We start from the raw sequence: 27,231 nt of genomic DNA on the forward strand, positions 1-27,231 counted from the left end.
TCTTAATGCCGCATCACTGAGAGCTGAAAAACATGATTTTAAGAAAGTCCAAAAAGCGATCAAAAATAGATAACTGCTTGAGGGCTGCTGAGGAAAGGCATGCCCTCTCCAGGGTAACTGAGAAGCGCATTTGGGTGCCCAAAGCAGAGACTCCCCTTGAAGTGCTGAAGTAGTGGGCCAGTGGAAGGGCTGTGCCTGTCTGAGAGCACGTGCCTTTCATGAGCAGCCACAACTGGAGTCTGGGCTGAGTCGTACTGGCTGCTGATCTACAGAAGCTTGCCCGTGTAGATAGAATGTCAGCTCCATGAACTTAGGCATTCTGCCTGTTTTGTACACTGCTGTCCCCATCTCTGGAAGGCACACAGTAAGAATGCAAAACATGCTGTGGACAGGGAAAAGACAGTGGTTTCAAACATAGAGCCCCAATTATGCTAAGAAAACTAAATCTGAAATTTGTTACTATCCTTAAGTCCTGAAATGGATACTGAGCCTAAAGGTATCTTATAGGCCAGTGTTAAAGTCGTGTTGGAACTTATTATTGTTCCCCTCCCCCTGCTCCTTAGTAGACATATTTTTGTTAATAGCATAACATCTGTTTTTCAATATTGGCATATTTTACATGATGTCCTTTGTGCCAACAGAGTATCTCAAGTTGACCTCCATGCCAACTTTTAAAATCCTCAGGCCTGGTTTAGGGATGGATCCAGGTATTCTGAGACCTGGAGCTTATATAATTTTGGGTCTCCTCTTTAAAAAAAGGAATCCAGATTCTAAATAGAGAATTAGGTATAGTATTTTGGGTCTGTGCAAATGAGGAGCCTTGCAGTTTAAGTTCCATTATCTTCCTGGTATTTTGTTTCTGGTTTTATTGCTCTTCAGAAACCAGACCCAGCATTTTTTATAGAACTTCATGTCAGACCCTGGAAATCAGGGAAGTAATGATTTGCATCAGTTGTTAAGTGCATGCACTTCAGACATTAGAAACTTCAAAACTACCTTATGAATGCCTCCCATGGAAATGAAAAGACTGCAGTACATAGCCACAGAAATAATAATAGCAAACAACTTAGCAATGACTGAGCCCCTAAAAGCTATACACTGTGTTGAATATTTTCATGGCTTATCTCATTTAATCCTCAGAATAACCCCATGTGCAGTATGATTATCCCAGTATTACAATGAAAAACTGAGGGTCGGAGATGTTAAAAATGATTGTCAACATACTCCCTTGTATATGGTAGAGTCAGGATTACAAACTGTAACAGTTGGTGTCAGAGTCCTTCCTCTTAAAAAGCCAGGAGAATATTTTGGTTTCAGAGAGCTAACAACTGATGAGTCTGCACTAAAGCAGCAGAAAGTAAAATCTGATTCTTTGGGCCTGGGAGGAAGTCCAAATTATCAGGAATCTGTTATCAAAATTATGGAAAAGCCCATGATCCCTTTGTCCTCAGAGACAATGACGGTGGTTTTCTTACTACATTGGTCACAGTAGGGGACAGAAAACTCAGCAAAAAATGATTTCTATCCTTCCGTTTTTATTCCTTCAGGTTGATAGTAAATCGTGAGCAGTACAAACAACTTCTCTATTTTAGGCGTTTTTAAACAAAACTGTTTTTGGCTCAATGTATATGCTAAAATAGACTGTGCTATGGAGATTAATACTGAAAATGTACTCATCATAATTTTAGCAAATGATTACAATTTCAATTTTCAATAACTGTTTTATTATACTTAGTAGTTAATGGTTCTCTCTACAAATGGGCAGTATAGCTAATGCTAAATATTGTTCTGAACTTTACCATTAGTTTCCCAGATATAGTATTGTTACTAACAAAAGCTTTGTTTTTGTTAACATGTTAAGATCATACTCCATTTAGTAGTATTTTAGCGAATAGCATAAAATTTTAAAGTAGGACATCCCTTTTACCACCATACTTTCCTCAAACTGCTCATATGGATTTAAAATTTTCCTTTGAATAATTGTTTTTCTGCTCTGTAGGCAGTAAGTCCCATGAAAGTTTTATATAGTTAAATACAGTTGAACATCCAATTTTGTTTTCTTCTCTAATTGTTATAGCTTGAAATACAGTATTATAATTCTTAAATTGCCTGCATTGTATGTTGTTAGGCTCTTAACATTCTTGAGCAATGAATGCTTTTAATGGGTTTTCCTTTTTTTTTTTTTAGGTGAAATTATGCATATAATAGAGAATCAAGGTCCTATTTTCTTTAGGTCAATCATCTGTATGTTTGTCTTGTAACAAACTTGCTTAGACTACTTTATACTTTTTAAATTTATACAGGCAGAGATTTTAATTATTTTATTTTGGAGGGCACATTCCATTATAGATTTTTAAAAAGTTTAGTCGGACTGTTTCAACTAACCATTGGTGTAATTAACCATTGGTGTAATTATTAGATTCCTGGGCATCGTTTATTATGGTTTTAAAATTCTTTGCCTGTCTAGTTGAAGTCTAAATTCCTCTTTTCCATTTCAGAAGAAAGGATGTGGAGTGGACTGCTACCTCCTGGCCTAAATGAAAGTGATGTTGGAATTGAATTCTGAAGATGAAGACACACTAGAGAACGCCGGGCCTTCACTTAGAGGAAGATAAAGAAGATGGGACCGTTACAAAAGCAGAGCTCTCCGATCCCCCTACAGAGTGGACCGGAAGCTGAAGCAGGGGCAAATGTAAACGCATACGAAGAGTGTCCTTCAGGAATTCCCTCACATATTGTGGAATGTAGGTTTTCTCTGATGTGTTTCTCACGAAAGCCTGTTTATGCATACTCGTGTGTGGTGTGTGTGTGTTGTGTGTGACTCTGCCGTCGTCAGAATATGCATGTTCTTGGGAGGCAACGGGCAGGAAAAGTTTGACTGAGAATTCTTTTATTACCTGTAGGTCTGTGGGCTGCCCACATCAGGCACGGTGGGCATTGGCCACTCAGATACTTGCTTTCATGTTTGTTTTGTTTTTCAGAAAAAGAGGAAGAAAAACATTTAGTAAGATTAGCTACTTTGCCTAACTGTGATACAGGAGGAGTTTTTATCTTATTTTATCTTTTCATTATCTATATGAGTCATTAACTTTTACTCTCAGATTATCAGGTTGACTATTTAGAAATAAATGACGATAAAAACTCAATTGAGAAAATCTTGAAGAATGGAGTTTGCTCAGGATCTGAACTACTTTCATTAAATATATGTTTATAAATACTAGAATATAATTATTGTTTTAACATATTTGTTTAGTTTTTGATATATGCTTTGCTTCAAAATATATTTGCTCCTTATTTTATTTTTTTACTTTTGTATAGAAATTTCAAGGAATTACATAAGAAACACTCTGAACAGGAAACCTCATCTCAGATTCAGGAGAAAAGAAAACGCTCCAAAAAGGTGTTTGCTTTATTCAGGGTTAATTGTCAGTAGTGCTAATGCTAAACTATAACTGAGCTCGGATAATTTTTAATAAAACATAATTTTGAGAGAACAAATACTAGGTATTAACATTTTGTGAAATTTTTTTCAGGTAAATTGAAGAATGAAGAAGAATCTCAGAGGTAGGTAGATTTTTAGAATATTTGTCTCTTCTGACTGGTTGTTGTAATTGTAGTCGTTGTAATATAATTGTAGCAATTACCTCTGAAACGTAAGAACTGGTTGTTGTAATATAATTGTAGTCGTTGTAATATAATTGTAGCAACCAATTAGAAATAGTAAAAATAAAAGGGAGTACATTTTGTGTAAAATGTAAGTTATCATTTATCTTCTTGTAGTGAACAGTCCTCAAGTCAAACCCAATGGAAGGAACTTACTCAGTATTTTGAAGTCAACGACAGATTTGAACCCCCTGTTAAAAGAAAAAAGTTGACAAGGTAAGATCTTTTTTATTGCATCTTAGGTTACCCAGTAGGAAATGTTTGTAATTACCTTGCCCAAGGTATTTCTCATTAAGTCATTCAGTGAAAAAGTTGAAATGCCTGCTATGTGCCAAACAAGGTGCTACATAAACAAGTAAATATATAGTTACAAATCATGAAAAAAAAGAAAACTTAAGGAAATGAACAGGGTATTGGCAAGAAGTTGAAACGGAGGCCCCAGTTGTGTGGTCAGGGAAGGCCTTTTTTAGAAGATGCCATTTCATTGGGACCTGAAGGATGAGAAGGAGCCACCTATATAAAGAATGCTAGTGTAGAAGTGACAAACTGGGTGAAGATCCCAGGGAAGAAAGTTACCATAGGACATTTGAGTACCTGTAAGAAGGTCAGCCTGGCTGGAATGGAGTCAGTGAGGAGGAGGGTGGCCAAAGAGACGATTGGAGAGGCAGGGATCAAACTGTGTAGGATCTTAAGGGGCCTAGTAAGAAATAGGGTTTTAGTCACAGTGCAGTTGAGAATCATTCAAGGGTTTTAAGTTAAGGGAGAGACGTGATCTAAATTATGTTTTAGAAGATTGCTGTTATGTGGAGAATGGACTGTGGGGCAGCAAACATAGGTGAGAAGAGAACAGTTAAGAGACACTTCTAGGCGTGAGATGATGGCGGCTCTAACAAGAATGGTGCTGCTGAAGATGGAGAAAAGTGGCACGATGTGAGGTCTAGCAGAGAAGTAGAATTGATGCTATTTGCCTCTGGAGTGCTTGTGAGGTGGTGGGGAGGATTTGGGCATAAGCAGGAAAAGAGCCATTCAAGGTTTTACCTTAAGCGGCGGTGTGAATAGTGATGCTAGTTATGAAGATGGGAGAGCTTGGGAGGGGAGATGATTTAGAGTGGGGCCTCTCCAAAATTCAGTTTGGAGCCTGGGTGATTCAGCACGCGAGAATAGAATAGACAGAAGTAAAGTGAGGCAGGAGCTTGGAGGAGCGTCTGAGCTTCAGAAACACATTCGGGAGTCATCAGTGTATAGATGATATTAATATCGAGCAGAGGCTTGAATGAAGGAGCAACTTACGTACTCACATAGGCGCATGTTGACAGACTCCAGAAGCATGACAACTGACCACTGAGCGATAAGGCTAGAGGTACAGGGCCGCCTGGTTGAAGCTCGAGTATGTTGTGCCTTGCCTTGCGTGTATAGACAGGTGCCTCCTTCCTGGGTCATTGCTGTGGGTACTGTGTGTACATAGATAACATTACCATTTTCTGATTAATCAGTATTTCTCCTGAAAACCTCTCATTTTAAACCCATCATTGGGTAGTATCGTGTCATCGAGGGCCTGTGCATTAAGGAACTGACATAACAGAATTTTGCTTGTGAACCTTTTGATTCCAACTTTGCCAAGTGTTGTTGTCATTTAATTCCCTAGAACACTAGGGAATTGGAACCAAGATCGCTTTCCGCCACAACTAATTACTGCTGCTGAGCAGTCTCTTTTTTATAAATGTTCAAGCAGGTGCAGAAATGCTAACTTTCTTACAAAGAAAGATTGCTGGTAGAGTTGAATCTAAAACCCAGTCTGTATTACACCATTCTCAGTTCTCTGGCTTCCCTGCAGAAGGGGCTGGTAAGCATTTTAAAGTGTGTTTATCGTGCACTTGACTCTTGTGATTTTGGTGGGCTGGGAGGAGGGCTCATGCTCTTACGGGGGCACCAATCCTAAAGTGTTCTGTAGCATCAGGGAGGAGGGCCGTGCCAACAGCAGTGGGCCGTCGGCCATCTCTGTCCTGGCTGCTTCAGAGTCCCAGCCTCTGACTAGATTGTTCTTTTGAGGGAAGAAATGGTTAACTCTTGGTTCTCATAGGAAATATTTTTTAAAGTTTTACTTGTGAATTAGGTTGGACTTTGATCTTCAGTTCTTTACAGTATTTGTTATATTTTCTCATAACTATACTAACTTTAGAATGTCTAAATTATTTCTTAGTGAAGTTAAAGCCATGAAATTAAATTTTTAGCTATTCTAAAAAGTAGAAATTTTGAGAGTATTTTTACAATCTATCTGTATTATAACTTTATTATTACCCTATATATGAAATATCTTCTTGATATTGGCCGGATATGGCTGACTCTTTATTGTCTAAAATTTGTAATTTGTGTAGAGTAACTTGAATAAAGGATTTCTCATGCAAAATCTTTTAGACAACTCAGTTTTAGGAACTAGTGTTCTGTTTCACATTATATATTTGTTGTATCCTAGAAGAAAATTGTAAGTCAAACACCATTTTAAAAATGAGATTTCTGTTTAAGGCTTAAGGGAAGACCACTGTAAATTTTTCTGTTATCACCCATTGATCTGTTTTATGTTTGGATTTTGTTACGGGCAGACATTCCTCTATATGAATGACATCTGGTTAAAAAAGTTATGGCAGTCTTTTAAACAAGGATGTTGGGCAGACTTATATCTGCCCAGGATTTTGCCAGCACTTAATATTCTATAAATAAATGTAAACATTAAAGGAAAGGGAGTATTTAGTGAAACCAGAATATTTCATTTTCTTTTAGTAGTTCAGCATAATCGCATGCCAGGGGGTTCACACTCATTCTTCGGTTTGTGATCACTGTTTTTACACGCAGTCCTTTTACTGTCATGCTAAAGTCTCTACTGTAAATCCAACAAAGTATATAGACATTAAAGAAGGTCCAGTGCAGGCATCAAGATGGAAGCTAAGAGTAAATATAAGTGCATCAGATGATAGCTACGACTCAAGAAACCCAGACAGGATACTGGACAGACTAACATAGATTTCTAGTTCATTATTTTATTTCTCTAGAGCAGAGACTGATGTGTTACCGTATCTCAGAGGGCCTTTTTATTCAGTAGTCACCTGACCTTCAAGAATGGTAAAACAAAACAAACTTCTTAATCTTGTATCTATCATGCAGTTTTTGCTTTTTATTTTTTAACTTTTTTGTGGGGGGGACACCGCCAAGCCGAAACTTGCTCAACCAAGGATGTGCATTTACCACACTGCTGTCACCTGTTTCCACGACAAGGCAGAGAGGCTTGTATTTTTAAGTGTAATCTTCCTAAGATCCAAAGCTGTTTTAAAGTGTTCTTTGTATTAAATAGAACTGTAATTGTGTTTCTGGCAGCGGTTCTGGGACTTAATAATACTGCTGTAATCATGATATAATTATTTTGAATCTGGGAATTTCTTTAGAATAAATTTCACTCATTAATTCATTATAAATGTTTCAAGTATTCTTTAGTTGAACCAATTTGATTACTCAGCAGTCATTATTGAAGTAGTTTTATGTATACTTAATGGATACTTTTTGGCATGGAAAACCAGGGGTACTTTTAATTTTTGGAGTAATTGCACAATGTCTTTGATAACTTTTTTTTAGTTTGTGAGAGGAAATTGCTATTGTATAGTGTAGCTTTTTTCAAACTTTTTTTTTTTTTTTTTTTTTTTTTAGCAGAATGCTTTTTCCAACCAGAATCTTACATAGAACTTCAGTACACAGATCAGATAAAAGGCTGGCTGCCTTGAGTGGGCAGCGAGGAGGAGGGGCGGATGGTGGAGAGTGGGGTGGGGGCGGGGTTGCAGCGGTACCATGATGTTACTCTGGTGTCAGTTACTAAGTGGTCTCTCCTGATCCCTGTGACTCCTGTGGGGTGGGTAGGTAGGGCTGGTATTATTTAAGAATATAGATGAAGAAACTGAAGCCCAGCATGATTTTTCTAAGAAAACAAACAGAAGGTAAGAAATGAAATCAGACTTTACCTCAAGTCATTTGGTACCAAATCTAGAGTTTTCTGACGTAAAACCCAACTTAGTTTTTACTTACCGGACTCACATAATTTTAAGTGGATAGGATCTGTATATAAAGGTAACAACACTAATTCTTAGCTCCCCGTCCCCCCTTTCTTTATGGAGAGATTACCTAATTTTTTTTCTAGATAATTTAGGTGTAATCAGAGTACAGCAAACTTTAGTGGATACTTCACTTGTATTAAGCTTTAAAAATTGAATACATACCCAAGTAAATAAATACTTAGTAGCAAAATTTCTGTAGAACTACATTATGGTAGTTTGACGTAAAGAGCGTTAATCATATATTGAAAGATATTCTACCTATGCACATATGGAAGGAAGGTTGATCCTTTGTGTTAAGCCTAATGTTAAAGCCATACATTTCTTAGATATTTGTAGTGCCGCCTTTTTGGCAGCTGCAGCAGAACTGTTAATTAGGGGTTGCTTATTGCCTCATGGGAACCTGTTAGATGCTGGCCTTAGATGATTCTCCACTTGTGGCTAAATTGTCATCCCTAATTTTGTCTGTATTAAGGTATATCTTAAGCTAAATTCTGATTCCTGCCAAACGCATCTGAAAAGCACACGAAGGCCCTGAAGAGTATGAGCAGTGCTTCTGTGCCTCCCGCACTCCCGTGGGTGAGAGACGTCCTAGGTCATTCCAATAAAGCTCACTCTAGGTCAAACTTAAACCTTTTCTAATCTTACTCTCTGAGGCTTCTTGCTGACTCAAAGTTGAATTCTTGGGTCTTGTGCTTTGGTCTGAGCCCCTGACGAACTCTGATGAGGTCTGTAGCCATAGAGAGCTAAGCCTTCTCTTTGTTTTAATAATGTCCTGATATTTAGATATAATAGTATGCGCAAGTTATCGTAAAAACTTTGCCTGGTATTTTAAATATATTTTGTTTGACCCTTATCATAACCTTGCAGAGAGTGTGGTATTATTCTCATTTTACAGGTGAGATCATTATAACCTATAGAGGTTTAGGAACTCACCCAGGGTTGCTTGGCTGGTAAGTAGAGGAGCTGAAATATGACCCCAGGTCTGACCTTAGCAGCCATGCTCTTTGTAAACTGCTGTTACCTTTTGGTGTTACGGTGATGGAAATGTTTTACCTGAAAGTGGTTTTGTACCAATGTAAGCATTTGGAGTGTTAATACCTTTTTACAGAAGCAGAAAGATTGGATATGCAAATGGAACTGGAAATTTTTCAGAGCCAAAAAGAACTATATTTTACTTAATTGCTAAAAAAGAAAAGGGAAGGAAGAAAGAAACAGTTATATCTAGTGAAACTTCATGAAATTAAAAAAAAATAACCTTCCAAAAGCTGTAAACAAAGTTGGACATACAAGAGGAATTCTAGGATTTTATTTTTAGGAGAGAATTTTGGTTAGCCAAGCCAATACTCTGATTTTCTTTCAGAAACTGACACTTAGGAATTAAGTACCTCATTTACCCAGAGCTGTGACCACATTTCCTGACTTCTAGTCCCTTGCTCTCTCCTATATTATGTATCTCCCTTAGAGGCGGCTCCGAATGGCTGGGGAATGGGAAGTTAGTTGACAATGAAGAGATACGTTTATAATTTTAGTTGACTTATTTTTAAGTGAAAATTATACTTCTAAGCTCAGCAGTTCATACAAATTTCTAAAAAATAAAGGAATGTTCTTGTTTTCCCCGTTGTGACATTAACTTGTAAACTGAGGCTCCAAGGTAGCCGAAGGGAAGGAAGTTAGCAAGTTGATGCAGCAAAATGACCAATAAGCCGACTGCTGGTGTGTTCGCGGGCATTGGCGGTACAAATAGGGTGGATTCCATTTTGCTCCTGACCTGTGATGGTTCGAGGTTCCGGAGTGAATGCGGCACCCAGATCTGATGGAAGCGCAGGAAGCCTAGATAGTCGGAGGGAGACAACCCGGGCTGTGATGTAGAATAAGCAGAACAGGCTCAAGAATAGATACTGTTAGTGATCAGGCCGCTGAGATCACTAGGGTTGAAAGGTTGGAGCAGATTAGGTCAGCGCCCAGGTTGCCTGCGGCCCCGGGATTTGAGGTCCAGGGAAAATTGACGTTTGATACTAGTATTTTGTTTTCACATATCTCAGTGGCATTTGAGGAGATACCTAATATTCTATGCAGGAAGGAGAGGCCATTGTTTTAACGTTTCTTAAGTGAAATGCTTTATTTCTACTATAAAAATAAATACTAAGTAAAAAGTTCCAGGTGCAGGTACGGTACCGTGCTGAGGTCTAGGTGCGCAAGATGGGGAAGGTGTTCCCCATGCCCTCGAGGAAGGCATAATGTAGTAGTGGGAAGATTTATAGATACGTGCGTTAAACGACAGGGCTATCAGTACCCTAATGTTACTGTATGGAATTCTCTAGAGAACTTGTGAAAGCACTGGATATGTTTAAATGTTCCCCTTTGGGTGGGGTTCCTTCAAGTCTATGGTTTATTGCACTGAATATTAACTCAGTTACTCAGGCTGAGTGAACGCCTCCTGTGGGAGAGAAACTGGCCTAGATGCTGGGACACCCCAAGCTGCTAAGACACGGGGTGCCCTTCATGAGCATAGGACCCAAGAAGGCAAACAGACACACAACTCACTGCAGTGTGTCAGGTCGGCGAGTCCTGAAGAGAGGCAGGGAGCACAGCAACAGCACACAGGAGCAGTTAGGCGCTGGGCCTGGGGAGGGAGGTGGCAGGGTCAGCAGGTACATAGGGGGAGGGCACCTGCAGAGGTAAGGAGCTTTGACGTGACATGACACTTCCAAGGATGATCGAGGTTTTTCAGGTGGAAACAGCACAGGCACAGGGACATTAAGAGAATGGTAGATGTGGCCAGAGACAAGGGAGGAACAGCATTGCCCAAGATGGGGCTGAGAAAGCATTTTGGGGCCCTCTTGTGAAGGGATTGGGATGCTATCCAAAAGGAGTAAAGAAGTGATACTGTTTTAAGATGGGTAACGACACAGTACGGCTTTAGAAAGACAGGAGACCAAGTCGGAGACGGTTACAGTCTTTCAAACGAGGCCCTGAAGAAGCACAGAAGGGAGAAATGAGACACTACAGACACAGAGTGCAAGTAAGAGCGGGGGTCGCAGGCTTCGAAGATAACAGGATTCTGTCAGGGGTGAGGGGCTAAGCGGGAGGTCAGCGCTGAAGGAGAAGCAGGCGGGACGTGACGAGCTTGTTTTTAGACGTAGTGAAAACAGAAGGCCCTACCTTCCCTCTGAAGGCCTTTGGTCTGGAGGTAACTAGCAAGCAGCTGGGCATGTAGCGCTGGAGACAGGTGAGAGGTCAGGTGTTTGGAATTATTTAGAGATACAAAGCAGCTTGTAAGAATTAATTGAAGCCCTAGGATTGAATTACTGGGCGAATGAAGAGCAAGAAGGAAAGGGGGCCAGTCACCGAAGCTGGAGGACTGCTGTAGTAAAGGGACAACAAGAGCGGAGGGGCTTCAGAAGAGACTGAAGATAATATTTGGGGAGACAGTGTTAAGAACGAGGAAGTAGTTGACATAAAAAATCAAGGGGAAGTAGGACAAATGCTGTTACCAGTGACTGTGGACGGAGCAGTTTCAGGAGAATGATGAGGACAACAGGAATAGAAGAGTGAAAGAGAGACGAGAGCGGGGCATCTGATACAGTGATTTAGAAGAGAGATGAAGTACTATTAGGTTCGGGCAAAAGTAATTGCCGTTTAAAAGGTTAAAAATAATTGCCAAAACTGCAATTACTTTTGCACCGACCTAATAACATGAGAATAAATCAGTTCGAGGAAAGAAGGCTGAGTCATTCCATCTCGCCCCTGGTCCAGAATGGGACGACAAGCTTGTTTGTAGGGTGAGAGAAAGATGAAAGGAGGAGAAAGGTTAAAGAGCAGGGTTCTAATAGCGTGTGAGCAGGTGGGGTAAATGCAGCTGGTGAGGTTCGTCTTGCCGAGGGAGGCAATAGTGATGGAGGAACAGAATAAATGAAGGTAACTCCTTTTGAGGTGGATGAGAGGAAGATTATAGAAAAGAGATACACAGCCTTGTTCTTCTCTTGCTTCCCTTCCCCCACTCGGCCTCCCACGAAGTAGGGGGTAGTTATAATCTGCTGAGAGGGAAGGACGTAGGGTTGAGGGTATTTGGAGAAGAGACATGTAACAGTCTTTTAGAGGAATGTGGGAACTTTCAAGGGCAGAATTGAGAGCCCACCCAGGTAAGTTTGAAAAAAAACTTTTAGTAAAGCCATTGAATTGCTTGATTTTTGTCTGACGTTGCTGAGGTTACTGGACGTTAATGTAGTGGAAAGAAATGCTTGGGAATAGCCAAAACAAGCTACGATGTGGAGGAAATGGAAGGTATTGCGTAGGGCAGTGGTTCTCAAACTTCAGCAGCACAGAATCAGTGGATTACTGGGCTCCACCCCCAGAGTTGCTGATGCAGAGAATTGGCGTTTCTAACAAGTTCCCAGGCAATGCTGATGCTGCTGGTCCAGGCTCATGCTTCGAGAACTCCTGGCTTAGGGTCCAGTTAGAAAAGGTTCATCATGGGTTGCAGGCCAGAGAGGGAGGACGAGAGAATCCAGGAAGGGACTAAAGGATTGTGGTAATAAAGATGGTGGTGCCAGGGTATGTATGGGGTTCCAAATGGAGACAAGGCAGGTTCACTGGCTACAAAGACCTGGGATAAGTGGGATGACTGAAACTTGTGTCTAGAGAGAATTCCAGATTGTAAAGCTTTGGAGGTGGAGTTTTCAGGTGATGTCTATTACACGGCCTAGACCAAGCCTACTCAAACTATCAGTCTTCCCAGAAATAAACCGCTCGTGCCCGAATGGAACTCGGTGTAGTACTTCCTTCTTTGAAAAGGTCTTGTTCTCATCCCTTACCTCAAAAAAAGGTCAGCTGAACAAAACTGGGTAGGCGTGTAGTTGATTTGCATTCTGGCACAAGCTTTATTCATGCACTGGCACTATTTGCAAACCAAAACAGGTACACAGACCACACTTGGAGTGGCAGTGTCTTAGCCTATAGGCTACCGAGGTGGGGTGCAGTTAGAGGTCACTGAAGATGAAGGATGTTGGAAAAGTTAGTCCAGGGTGTTGTTTGGGACTATCTGGAGAAGGGTTCTGCAGATACACAAGAAAGGGAAATTTCTGGAGACTGATAGATGGTCACAGGACCAGAATAAGAAAAGGGCAGTAGAGCCACGTGTCCCAGGGTCAGAGACGCCAAGAGTCCCTTGAATGAAGGTTCTTAAGCTACCGTTGGGACAAGGAAATCGTCTTCTCAGGTCCTTAGGAGGAAGTAATAGTGCTTTGTTAAAAAATTTATTTTTCAGTGACAGTTGATATACAATATTATATGAGTTTCAGGTGTACAACATAGTGATGAGACATTTATATACCAAATGAAGTGATCACCCCGGCAAGTGTAGTGCCCAGCTGACACCATACATAGTTATTACAGTCAGTGTTATTGACTGTATTCCCTATGCTGTACTTTACATCCCATGACTTTTTATAACTGGCAATAACTTTCATCCCATGTTTAATATTCAATTTAGTACCAATAATCAAAGACTGGACAAGGGTGTTGAATGAAGGTCTCAATATATAGGAATGGGCAGTAGTGAAAAGAGACAGAGGGAAATCATTGAGAATACAGGCTCTGAGCAAACCTTGACTCATGGACCTGACCACTTACCGACTCCATGACCTTGACCCAGTTAGTGAGTCTGTCTCTGTTTCCTTCCCTGCAAACAGGATAACAATACTATTTCACAGAGGATAAATGAGCTTTTTATAGTACTAACTAAGCCTAGGGTCTGTCATAATAAGCGTGCCATAATGTCCATTATTATCAACATTATTGTTAAGAGAAAGCATAGGCCTTGGAGTCACAGAAATCTGGATTAGCAGCTCTTTTTCTTAGTTCAGGAAATTACATGACCTTGGATAAGCCACGTAATGTCTCCGAGGGACCTTCTCCTTGTCAGTAAATGGGAGTGGTACCCACTACTGTATGGGGTCGCCATGAGAGCAGATGGTTTGAGCACAGAACGTATTTGGTGTAGTCCCGAGACATAGTCTTTGCTAGTAAATGTTTGTTTGCCTTTGTGTCCTGCCTTTAAGTTTTAGGTTTTGTTTTTTTCCAGTCAGGCCTTGAAAAGAGCATAGACCAGGCTGTGGAAGAGTGGAATATTGAGAAAGCTGAGGAACTCAGCAACCAGCTCGCTACCCGGGAGGTAAGTCCAACTGATGGCACATTTTCTGTATTTCCAAATTTTCTAAAATGAATGTAGATTGTTTTTATAATCACAAGTAAGTTCAATATTCAGATATTTGATCTCAGATTTTCCTTTCCATCCAATTTCTTCCTTCTTATTCTTCCATTTATTTTGAAGTGCTATGTTTTATTTTTGTCTTTAATGTTTTAAAATGATGCTGTTTTTAAATTATTAAGTCTAAAACTTATGGTGGAAATAATCCATGATTAATATTCCACTCTAGATTTCACCTAATTCAGAGAGCTTTTTGCCAGTTATGATTAAAAGGCTAGCTTTCTTTTTCTGTTTGCATCTTTAACTCACTGGAACTCTCCCTGAGGGCACAGTATGTTCTAATGTCACATCTCAACATTTTTCTAACCCTTACTCCCCCAAATGCTTTCTTACTTCATATTCTGCACATTTCCCTCAGTCCTAAAGAATTCTCAGTCCTTTTTTTTTTTAACCTGTAGTCTATAGTATAAAACTAATAGCTATTTTGCATATTCATTTTCCAAGTGCACAAGGCTTCTAGAAGATTCCGACTTGCCCCTTCTGGGGGGGAATATTTCTCCAGTTGGGAATCGCTGCTAGGTGTCACTAGGCAGAATCACACAGAGTAAAGAGCTCACATTGGCATATGTTTTGTTGTTATTGTTGTTTTGTGGTTCTTTTTTCTAGGGGAAAAAACCTCTACTCTAGCTTTCATTTTTAGCATATCTCTACCTTGTTCGTTTCATTCGTAAGCTAACTACTCTGTGGTGTTTGATTACCTAGAAAACATCATTGGTCATGTGTGTAAACTGTTGGCCACGTGTACTATTCTTTCTTCCTCACCTTCAGGTGAGCATGTTTTTTGACTGAGACCAGTGATGAAATTACTATTTCAGTAAATTCTTCTGTGGAAATACTGTTTCACGCTTTCATGTCAGATGTCAAAAAATCTATCGTTGATGGCTGTTTGTTGTCTGGTTTTGGCTGTTGGCCATAAGTGTCTTGCGAGGTTTATATTTTTATGTAGGGGAAAAAACAAGTCCAGAAACGAGGCTTAGGGAAGGACTCAGAAATTATTTTTTTTCCTTCAGCTTAAGCTCTGCACTGGGAGGAGATGGGGTCACCAGTGGCCTCATCCACCAGCAGTTGCGTGTTAACTCCCACCATGGCTGCCTCACCGGTGTTCCCTTCTCAGCGTTCCTCTCTCTGCCCTTTGAAGCTGCTCGTGAGAACGTGCAGACGTAGTTACGCCTTGGAGGCCTCAGAAATGTGTGTTTCTTTGAGGATATTAGGTTTCTGTTTTTGTGTTTTGTTTTGTCATACTGCTATTTTAGAAATGGGAATTGTATAATACTGACTAGGTATTTTCCATTTTAAGGGTCCTTATTTTCTGTCACAGTTTATGACAAATGAGATTGCTTTAGAAATACATATTTTCAGCACTTGTAAGGCTAGTAAACATTTTTTTCAAGTGTTCTTTTTACTTCCATACAAATGTAATGCTTTGTTCTAGTACAGTAGATTAAATTTATTTAGTGTGGGGTTAAAGAATTCTGATTAAAAGAAAAACAATAATTTGGGCCCTATTCTTGTCTTTGTATAAGTGGAAACACATCTGGAAAGTGTTTGCTGTTCAGACACAGACATTGGAAAGATACTGATGCCAGGTTAATTAAGCACCCATGAAGAATAAAGTAATCAAGATGGAATTCTTGAATAAATAGTTTAGTTTGAGATTTAATTTTTTCATATTTAGCCCTTTGGTGTCAGTCACCGCAGAGATGAGAGATGGGATTTTGAGAAGTCATTGTGAGTTTGGGGCAGAAACCCTTTATGAATTAAATGTATATGTGTGTGGTAGGTGTCCTTTTGGAAATCAGGTATATTGGTTTTTCATCAGTACTGTTTCCTTTTTCTCAAGAAGCAGTGACTGGGACCAGCTGATAAAGCCTTTGCTCAGAGGCACAGATCCCAGAGTTCTTAAAGCCTTTTCTAACCATAATAAGTGAAACTAATTTTTGATGTTTAGCATTTGTAAGCCCATGAAACCAATCGGGCAGCATCAGTATTGAGAAAAACGAAGCCAAAAGTAGAACCATGTTTTTTGAGCAGGGGCCTTGAAAACAGTTCCTAAAAAAAAAAAAAAAAAACCAAGAAAAGGTATGCCAGAATAAGGCTGTCAGTACAGGGCTGTCGTGACACAGCAAGTGCATCGTTTTCCAGAACCACATTCCCTTAAATTAACGATGACATTAGGATACGTATCATGTGGTTTGCGGAGCAGGGCTCAAGTTCACGTGTTTGAAGCCTACATTGTGCCATCGTCTTTGGTTTTGCCGTGTAGTCAGGCAGTCAGTCATGTGCTTGCTATTGGACTGTCCCGCCTGTTGTTTTCATACTTCTTTGTTGCTCATTGTGGAGGAGAGAGGAAGTGAAAAAATATGCTTAGGTGTGTGTTGTACTAATGAAACTTTAAAAAAAAAAAGTTGTTTTTAAAAAAATATTACACACACACACACACACACACACACACACACCCCTCCCCCCCAAGTACTCGAGCATATCTGTGGCTTGTTAACCTCAGGCCTGAACTGGAAGTACATTCCATTCATTGACAGTGGTCCTTTGAAAGTGTTATCATCTGGTACTGGTCTTTTTTTGACACATTATCTTTGTTATAATCCAGATCATACCAATTTCTAGAAATCAGTAGAAGCAACTATTTTAAAATGAAGTGCTAAAGCCTAGATTTAATTAAGTAGTCAGCACTTAGGTTGAATCTCACATTTTGGAAAGAGAATTTTTTTCCCAGACATCTTCGTGTTAGCCTGCTGTAGATAAAAACCAACTTGGTTTGTCAGCAATTTCTACCAACAAATGAGTCACACCTACACTGACTACTAGATACACTGTTCAGGAGAATTTTAGTGATGGCTGGGCAGTGTCAGGGCTGAAATGAATGGGAAAAGAGGTTGCCTCTGCATTTTGTTGGAGCTTTGTGTGACTCATGCCCTTAAAGATTACTTTTTCTGCAAGTGACTCAAATAGGATGGTCTTGGCACAGCAGCTAAACTGAATTCCTTGAAAACACAATGTTGTAACATTATAGTCATTTTGTGTAACCTAGAAAGAGTAGACATTATTTTTTACAATTTGCAAGTTATCAGTTTTCTCATTTGAGATATTTTATTTATAAACTGTTGCCATCTTTGCTGAGGCCAACCACCTTCAATTTGGAGTAATGATATAAAATGTTTTCTATTTTAAAGCTCTTTGCTTGAGTTGATGAGTGCAGGCTAAAAGCAGTGGTTTCTGCCTTTCGTGCTGTTAATGTTGAAATAATAATAGTCTTAATTATTTAAATAACAGGTAGGAATGTCCTTTTTAAAAAACGAGTGTTTGAATTGATTGAGTTATAGGCTGTCCTCGCTGAAGAAGTGCTGTCTAAATTCGGTCAGATTATTAATTTGTAGCATAAATTTTGTTTTTAGAGCTATTTCCTAGAAAATCTGAAGGTGTTCTCATTGAAGAGGGCTATGTATACATTTGAGGACATAGTCTCTGCATTTTATGTTCACATCTAAGAAGAGGTCCTTTCCCAGAAATGCTTTGGATGCTACAGCACTTCCTCTTGCATTTAGAATTTTTCCAGTAGAGTTCATTGTTACACTTTAGTTTCTCTCAGAGGATTCTGGCTACAACTTACCCTTTTTATTTTGGTTATTAGTTTTTTGTTGATGTATATGCTGTGTTGTCTTGATGGAATAAGAGCTTGAATCACCTCCTCCTCCAGAACCCTTTCCAAATAATGCAGGTTGGACAGGTTTACGTATCAGAATACCTGGAGCATGATCACATCTAGAGTTTGTAATTGAAACATTTAAATTTTTGAAATAGAGATGCTGCCAAAATTAGTAAGTTTAAAATTACTTCTCATCAGTGCTGTTTTCAAAGCTCGAATATTTTAGGAAAAGTGTTTCATCACATACAAAAAAAGCTGAATTGAAAGGCATATTACAGTGAAGGAAATCATGTGGTTCTCATTCCTTCATTCTGTAATCCAGAGAGCAGAATTACTTTCTTCCCATTTTTGTGAATACTTTCCTTGGATAGAAATATCTTAACAACCATGTTTTCAACGTAGAACAATTCATTCAGATATGAACCTGAACATACATTCCAATTAATTATTAGAAGAATGTAGCACTGGAACCTGTGACCCTATGAAGGATGGCAACTACTTTTCATTTTCTTAATTATTGTGATTTCTAGATGCTGAAGATTGGGTAAACTAAGTAAAAATGCATTAAATATTGTTTATTTATATTAAGAATTTAAAATTAAATGTCTCCATTTCAGCATTTTATTGTTATAGAAAGGAGAGTATTTTGGTAATGTAGTACAGGGGTGTATATGAAGAATACATCGTTTCATACAAGGTCATCTAATACCTGTAAAATATATTTTATGTCCTTCGAAATTTTACTACTCCGCCTTCAATCCTTTACTTTTTCATTATTTCTTTTTTCCTTTCCAGTTTGACAGTTGAGTTCAGGACCATTTTCTTTGTGGTATATTTCACTGAGTAGCAGTGGGAAAGAATATAGGACCCTGGGGGGAGAGAAGCCCTCGCTCAGTAGGCTTTTGCTAGTCAGCAGCATGGTCAGCTACCTGGGCAAGTTGGGTACACACTGCCATGCGAGGGTGCATGTGTCTGTTAAGGATCATCTAGAACTGACTCACTTTCATTAACTGGTCATTTCTTAGTGCCTTTTAATTTAAATGTTCCTCTGTGTATTATTTTGTAATCTGTGCTTAGTCGGTGGTGGGGAGGCCTTTTAAATGGTGATTTTAATTCTTCGAAGCCTTGTTCTCCTTAGTTCTTAGAAGTCATTCCGTTATTTCATATAGATGAACAATTAGCACAATGTATGGGAGATCAGCTCTGCCTCTCGGGTAAGGGAAGGCCTCATCAAATTCCTTTGCAGCGAGGTTCAAGATACGTACATTCCCATAAAAAATTGTGTGCAGCTTGAAGTGGGAGCATTTAAACATGAGAAAAATAAAAATGATACTGAATGATGGATTTTTCTCTGCTTTTTGGGTGTGCTTACTTAGATCTCATTTCATTGAGGGTGTTTTCTTTTAACCTTTGGGCTATGAGTGGATGATCACCTAGAATGGTGTTCCTTATGCTCTCTTTTAATTATGTTTATCTGTGCTTTTAACAAACCTTAAAAAAAGATTTCAGATGTTACAAGTCTAATTAAAGAGACAGACAAAGCACAGTTTATACTGTAATTTTTTCTGCAGTTCAATTAATCAGCATGTTTTCTCTTTTAATTAAAACCATTTTAGTAAATTAAAGCCCACAGCAAAACACATATATAATTTGTTTGTAATTAGCTCTTAATTGGTGGTAGTTGAAGCTTAGCACCCTTGGTTTCTTTCTTCATGATTGCCATTTTATTAGCAGCCAGTCATTAATTAATCTTTTTCTAATTAGCTTATAAAACTGTTGATGGCACATTATTGTAAATGTGATTTTAAGTTCAAAGCTTGTTAATAAGCTTTCTTACTTAGAAGAACAGAGATAAAGAAATTGCTGAAAACAGTACTACAGTTCTTTAAAAAAAAGCTGTCTTTCTTATGGGGACTGTGTAAAGCATCTAACAGCTTATGGTTAGCTTTTTAATGCTTTTTTTCCATTATGAAGGGAAAAAGTTGCTTGAATATAAATGTCTGTATCCAGGGATAATTTCAACAGTATAACATCTTTTCTCCTTCCTTTGGAATACTGTGATCTACATATAATTTGAAGCCTTGATAGTCATCATTAAAACAGGTGTTATATAAACTATTGCATTATGAAATCAAAGTTGATTATATTGAATCAAAGTACATCTTCTCACACCTCGTAGACTAAATACATTTTTTAAATAAATTGCAAGGTGAATCATACATACGTATGCTATATACATGTATGATATTTGTGTATAAGTAGATCTTTATGTGTTTTAAAAACAGGATTTATTTGGTTATACTTTGAAATAAAAACCATTTGGGTTTAACTGGTATGAAGTTGTAAGTATAAAAATAAATAACAGGTGTTTGTTTAGTTGTACATACACATAGATATAGGTAGTACACAAACATGCAAACCTGTGCATGCACATTTTATGCTATTTTCCTGTAATAGAGAGAAAATGATTTAAAGTCAGAGTTTAAGGGACTGGCTATGACATAGCTTATTTGCTGTCATTGGAGCTCAGCATCTCAGGTATGACCATGGAGAGAAAGGAACCAGTCCAAATGTAGATATCCTGAATTTACCAAAGCACATACCATATTAAATTGTGGTTTGAGTGAAACACATTAGCCATGTCATAGGCTTTATTGAAATAAACTACCAATTTTATAAAACTCTTTAACTGCGTGGTGTTCTGAGCTGTTTATCAATGTTAGTGTAAAGTTTTGAAAGTTATAAGAAATAAAGCATTATCAGTCATTGGAAGTGCTTTTTTTTTCTTATTTGCTTTTTGAACTTTGTATGTTATTTCAACTTTGGCTATTTCTTTGCTTGTTTTTAAGAAGGCATTTTATGGTGCCATGGAAGAGACACTAGAAAGGGATAGCTGACAAGGAAAAAATTAAAAATTGGATAAAAAGTAAATGAATAATGTCATATTACCAAAAAGATGAGAGGCTAATTTGTGCCGACTTTTTGCTAATTTTGTTCAAGCCTCAAAATGAGGAGCTGTCACCCGTTCTGTGTAGCGCTGATGACAGTGCCAATGATCCATGAAATAAGCTGCCGCTGGCTTTGTTCTGATAAGAATGAACAAATCTGCACAATGTTCGGCTCCCAGAATCTCATTTTCATACTTGCATGCAGGCTAAAAGAAATAAGCTGTTTGCAGGCTTGATTAATCAGACATTGGAGGGGTTTTTGTCTCTTTGATCTCTTTCGTCTCCTAGGTAACTTCCTTGACATTAATGTTGAGCTTGAGTAAAGACAATCAGGAATTGTCGACCAAACTGATATAAAAATTAAAGACCTTAACACTTTAAGTACTCCAGTAATGGTTCCGCTTTACTTCAGAAAACATCTGTTTTCATTTAATTAAAGAACAAAAGAGAACGGCATAAATATTTTTCATAGAGACCTATTATTCCATAAAAAGTTAAAGTATGATAATTGGTATTTTTAAATAAGTGCCTTGAAAGTATTCAAAAGGGAGGAAAACTTCATAAATCTGTTACAAGCTAGTAATTTTGAGGTGAGTAAAATATTTTATGAAATGGATAAGAAGTTTACAGTTGGGCTAGATAAAGCTCTTTGAATCAGATGCTTCAAAATCATTATCAGCAAAATCATTGGATGTTCTGTAGAATGGCAAGGCTTAGCAAGAAAAACTAACTTGATTTTGCAAGTTTGTCTTTTAAAAATCTCTACTATATTACAAGATGTGCCATTATATCTATTTTACAACCCAGTATGATTTACACATGCTAAACCTGTAAAATTGAAAGGAATTAAAAAAATGTCGCCAAGCGTTTGCTTGAGGTTATGCAGACGCTTTTACAAACCTTCCAAGTGGCTGTAAAGATGAACGCCTCCAGGGTCCAGCCAGGGCCCTGCTTTTCCAACCAGCTAAAGCCCTTATCTTAAATCCAAGCAAAGTACCATTAATCTTTCTGAAAGACCTTTTATGGCTTTTAATATATCCCAAATTAGAACATTTTACACCCTTGGTTCCTGAAATATGGTGATAAAAAGCCTTTAGAGCTTAATTTTCCTTACCGCTTGCTCTGACCAATTTGCAGTTCTCTGTGATAATGTTTAGACACCTTAATTAAAATGCAGCAAAATATTGGATGTTCTATATGGAAAATGCTGATACTTTGGCTACACATACAGGAAATTCTGTATATATTTTTAGTCATTTAAAAAAAATTGCTTCCCACATTGTGTTGCTGTAGTTATCTGATGACCCGAAACAGTTTTTTAATATAAAAACCATTGACCAAGCTTTTGTGATGTTTACTTGGGCATGAAGATGCATTTTTCTTTTTACAGAAGTGAAGGGGAATTCCTTTTGGCTTATATTATTTGTTTGTAATACTGAAACATAGCAGGATATTCTTTTATCTTCTGGAACTCAGGTTAGTCATCTTGCCTGGGAAAATATGTTTCAACTATCTCTTCCGTAGAAGATCTTATTATCTTTCCACATTTCCTAATGTTTCTACTTTTTAATTCTCCACAGGAATAAGTGAAACATTTATTTTAAGTATATGCAGGACACAAAATTGATAGGACTTTTCATCATCATTACAAGCTTAAAAGATTCTTTCTGTAAAATACATAGGTGAGACTTGTTTCACGTTTATCAGTCGAAGACCATTCAATTTCACCTAACCCAAGGCAAAAGACGGATAGAAAATACACTTTTTACATGAACGGGTCTGTTTGAAAGTATTGTCTATGTACCCAGTTATTATACGTATTTAATCCACAAAATGACGGAGCCCTCTCATGTCAATGCGTGTTTCTACATTATAATAAATTATTTTTAACAAGTTTATTTTATGTCTTATGGAACATACGCTCTAACTCTTTACTGGGATGCTAATTGTGCTGGATTTGGCCTTAACATTGCTAGAAAAGTAAAAGCTTCTGCATTCTTAGAGCACCTGACCTTGTTGGGATAAAGAGCCCATTTAAATTAAGCGACCACGTGCCCAGACACGGTGAGATGCTCTTGGGCTTGTCCATCCTGAATCCAGAAAACCCATCTTGGGATATTTCACCAAGATGTAAGACACATCTGAATTTACAACCGTTTGAGAAAATAACTTTGTCACATGGTTAATGGTACCTGGCAACTATGTTTCGGGTCATTTTTGTTTCAGACCCAAATTAGCTGGAGTGGATCTTTCGTTGGATAGTTGACTTGGCAAAATGTGCCTTTGATATATGATATACAGGAATATCGTTAAGTAGAAAAGACAGAGTTCTGTGTGTTACCTTTTGGAAGTGGGGACAGGGAAGTGACTCTTCTACACAAATATGGAGAGACACAGAGTACATCGTAATTAAACCCAGGCAGCAAGCCGCGTTTTGAACAGCAGACAGTTTGTTAGGTGCTGTCATTGTCTCCTGGTAAGTACCCCACAGCACCCCATGTCCCCAGCGTCCTTGCGATTAGGTGGAACCGTGTGAGAACTTGTGATTAGAGGGCTGTCAGCGGAAATGCTGTGTGTCACCGCTGGACTGAAGCGTTAGGAGCCAGGGTGAGACCCTCCAGCTGTCTCTCCTGCCACAGCGAACTTGGAAACCACATGTAGAGATGCTGGCGCTGTAAGGTGGAGCAGAGCCCTGTCAATCCACAGCTGACTTGAAGTGAAACGGGAAATAAAAGTTCAGGCAACGAGATGTGGGGATGTGTTTGATGCCGCCGTCTTGACTAGACTCACCGACAGGTGCTGCCCTGATAGTTTTTCCGTGACCAGGAAGTGCACCCCGCTGATGAATTACACCACAGCATCCTTCTGGAGTTAATTTTCTCTTTGGATGATGATGCTATTGCCTTTTGAGCCCTAGCCTTTTTTAAGTTGACTTAGAGGAAATTTTATGAGATAAAGAGCTGGAAATGAAGAGCACCAAGAGAACAAGGCCGGTCTGGGGAGGATGTCACTGGCAACCTCTCCCCCCAGCCCCACGATTTGAAAATGAGCCCTTTTGTCCAGTGCTCTGTCTCCAGTGCCTAGAACAGTGCCTGGTGAAAGATTGCATTTGTGCCCTTACAGGATTTGTTAAATGACTGTTATTCTCGTGAAAAAAGATGTGATGGTCACAGCAGTAGTGCTGCTGATACTGGTTTGGGTTTGGAGAAGACCCTGAAGCTGGTCTGCTTTCCCAAGTCACAACTGAGCATCCTTTCTTCACTGGCTGTCCTGTCGGTGTTCACCAGTTCAGCACCCTGATTGGACTGTCACATTGCTTTCGTTCACTTCCATTCTTTATAGATTCTCTTTCCTGGACTGAAAACTCCGATCTATTTTTGCTCTCATTTAGAAACCTCCATTGGTATTTGATTACCACTCGCTTGTTTCATCCTAAAGGAAGCTATTCTCCAAGATTAGCTGGAAGAAACGTCAAGCCTGCCAAGCCTCACTTTCCTAAACCGGCTTCTCTCCTTGCACATGTGCTCTTAACTGCCTACTGTGTCTCACATTGGCAAGCAGGTCCCTGAAACGTGGGCTTTAATGTGTTGACTTTAAGTGGCTTCCAGGTCCTTCCCTCTCTTGAGCACATCTGTCCACTAATATGCATTAGGTTGAGTACAGGGATAGGAAAGGCAAACACTGGAAAGAGATTTTCAGCCTTTGTCGTTTAACCTGGCTTCTTAATAGATACTTTTGAACCACCCGTATAGATGGGCCTTTCTAAAATCAGAGCCCACTGAAAGCAGATCACCTTCCTGTCCTCTAGACACTTGCCGAGGAACAGCCCTGTAGAGTGTGGTACCTGCAGATTACAGCGTGGAGGTTCCTGGGCTGGAGGGATAGAGACAAAGAGTGTAGGTGGAGTTAGACAAGACTTTGGGGGTGGGAGATGAGGCTTTGTTTTGATTGGGCCTGATAGGACTGGCAGATGGGTGTGAGGAGCATAGAGGGGCCAGCAGAGGGAAGACCCAGGTACGTTGGTCCTGGTGCCGGCCTCTTCACCTCTTAGCACCCCCGGTATTGTTTTGTTTTGTTTTGTTTTGGGTTTTTATCAGTGAATTAAAAGCTCTTGCCCATCATACAAAGTGCATTTATGAAGTAGTAATTAGCTTTCCCATGTTTTATTAATCACATCTCTTACTGCCAATCAGAGCTTTTGATTAGCATGCGATAACTGGTGTGACCATACTGAGTTGCTGTAATTCTAGCCCAGAGCAAAGAAACTTGATGTCTCTGTCAGTCTGTGCAGTCTTATCGGGTAAATTCCTGTTAGGCCTACTGAAATGCTGAAATGGCCTGCAGATCTCTATCACAACCTTTGTGGACCCTGGAGGGGCTGCAGTTTGGGAAGGATTTCTTTTCCTCCCGGAGACTGGTACAACTAGGGCAAAGGCCCTGTGGGAGGTAAGGGAAATACGGGCCACCTCTCCGTGTTCACTGTACTTGGGTTCTAGCGGCCTGAGCATAAGGATTTCTCATTTCTAGACATAGCTTTCTTACCCACAAGTTCTCAAGTGTTTGTGTTCTTATGTTAGCTGGAATTTTATTTTCACTTTGTTTTTTCTACTTTCAAATTCTTAGCTTGGTGTAAAAATTGCCAAAGCGATTGCCTGCCACAACTTTGTAAAAGCCAAAAAGGAAGCTGAAAATTCACAGGTTGCTCGAAAAAAGAAGAAACTTGCATGGGGGTATGTTTAAAACTTTCCGTAGTGATTCTACTAACTTCATAGAAATTGCAGAAATCCTGTGACAGTTTGTGAATCCCGCTTGTGTGAATTGTTATTCATTTGTATCTGTGCTGAATGTTTATCAGATGATAAGTGAGACTTTTTTTCATCCTGTTTGATTTTTTAATCAAAGTATGTGAAAAAATTTTAAGTCTTTTTTACTGTGGCACTTAGTAAAGTATTGTAGAAATAAGTTGAGATTTTTATTTTCTTCGTTTTAGATTTGAAGCAAAGAAGAGATGGGAAACCAAAAGCAACATGGGATATATGTAACTTGCCAGAGTTTCTTCAAGACACTGTATCTTTACTTGAGCTTTTCCTTGAGTCTTCAATTGCTCAATTTACTTGAAAAGGTTTTCCTGCTTATGTTAAATAATATTTCAGGAAATTGATAGAAGTAGAAAAAAGAAGCATAAAATTTGGGAGTTGATTATCAAATAAATCTTTTCAAGCTTTTTCTAACGAGTCCATCCTATTGAAGTGAATGAAATTGAGTGTTCTGTTGTTTGTACAAGGAATCTAAGCATACATACAGGGGAAAAAAGATAGACATTTATTTATTTATTTATGTAGACCTACAGTATAAAATCAATTTTACTTTTCATCCATTTGGTGTAGCATAGCCAATGAGCTCCTTGTACTTTCTTATCTGTACTCAGTGTAACTGCACTTATCCTGGAATTGTGTTTTTAAGATTGGCATTTGTTTATAATGGATTAGTCATAAGTGCAAGAAAATTTCAATTGATAGTATCTTTACAAATGAGTTTATCTTACTGTTATAAAAGTAATTGTTGGTTCTTTATTGGATGCAGTAGAGTTGATACCTCACAGTCACATAATAAAAGCAGTGGATTAATTTTTGTGTACCTTCCGATAAAATATAATTTTTAAAAAGGACAGAATGTACTATTTGGAGGATGATTTAAATTCAGCTCTGCCTGGAAATGCCTTCCTAAATATTTCTCTCGGCCATGTAATTCTTTAAATTATGAGATGATTCTTAGAAGAGAAAGTGGTGTAATTATATTAGAATGTTATAACTCAAGACAATATAACTTTGAACCTTCTAAGAATGTGGTTTGATTGTTTTTACTACACTTCCCCGTTACTCCTTAAAAGATGGAATGAATTAAGGAGGATAAAAAGAGGACTGGTGCAATGGGAAGTAGTTTTCATTAAGTGTGTGTGTCATAGTCCGAACTAGAAGGGGCTTTGGGAAATCATATAACCAGCTGGTCAGAAGACCACGGCTGGAGGCTTTCATTTTTTTAGCAGGCTTTTGGTAATTTGGCACCTCCCTACTTGGTGCTCAGTAGAAGTAAAGAACTATTTCTCATGGTTTTCATCAGTTCGCCTTCCTTCTTCAACCTTCATGACAGGTCTGCTAGCTACCTGGTGGGAACTTCTGCTGGGTTCATAATATCAATTCAGGAACATAGAAAACGTGTCATTATAATTCTATTATTTTGCTATTTTTAGATTTATAATAGTAACAAAATTTTACTAATCTGTAGTGGCATATTTCATGTTTTATCTGTGTTCTGAAATAAGTGAATAAGTTGCTATTTAAGAGAACAAAAATCATATCTTGTTTTCACTTCGTTGAGAAAAGCCAGTATAGAGAAAGCAAGATTTTAGGAGATTGTTAATCTATTATGGAATTCATCATGAAAAGGTGTCCAGACGAAATATCGGAAAATCTTCTATTAGGTTGGTGCAAAAGTAATTTCGGTTTAGGGCGGCCGATGTCTCAGCTGGTTAGAGCACGAGCTCTGAATAACAGGGTTGCTGGTTCGATTCCCACATGGGCCAGTGAGCTGCGC

The 27,231-nt window shown here is 38.7% G+C and overlaps 1 protein-coding gene across 1 annotated transcript; it reads left to right on the top strand.

Annotated features, from left to right (window-relative positions):
• Nucleotides 1–2,498: 2,498 nt before the first annotated feature.
• On the top strand, nucleotides 2,499–27,175 carry FAM204A (family with sequence similarity 204 member A). Its single transcript, XM_033131246.1, is given in 11 exon segments — nucleotides 2,499–2,551; nucleotides 2,553–2,600; nucleotides 2,602–2,664; nucleotides 2,666–2,748; nucleotides 3,319–3,399; nucleotides 3,532–3,564; nucleotides 3,781–3,870; nucleotides 9,651–9,660; nucleotides 13,843–13,932; nucleotides 25,261–25,367; nucleotides 25,628–27,175. Coding segments are annotated over 11 exon segments (702 nt in total). The 5' UTR covers nucleotides 2,499–2,506; the 3' UTR covers nucleotides 25,680–27,175.
• Nucleotides 27,176–27,231: the final 56 nt, after the last annotated feature.

This window comes from Rhinolophus ferrumequinum, chromosome 16 (assembly GCF_004115265.2).
Source record: "Rhinolophus ferrumequinum isolate MPI-CBG mRhiFer1 chromosome 16, mRhiFer1_v1.p, whole genome shotgun sequence".
NCBI classification, from domain to species: Eukaryota; Metazoa; Chordata; class Mammalia; order Chiroptera; family Rhinolophidae; genus Rhinolophus; species Rhinolophus ferrumequinum.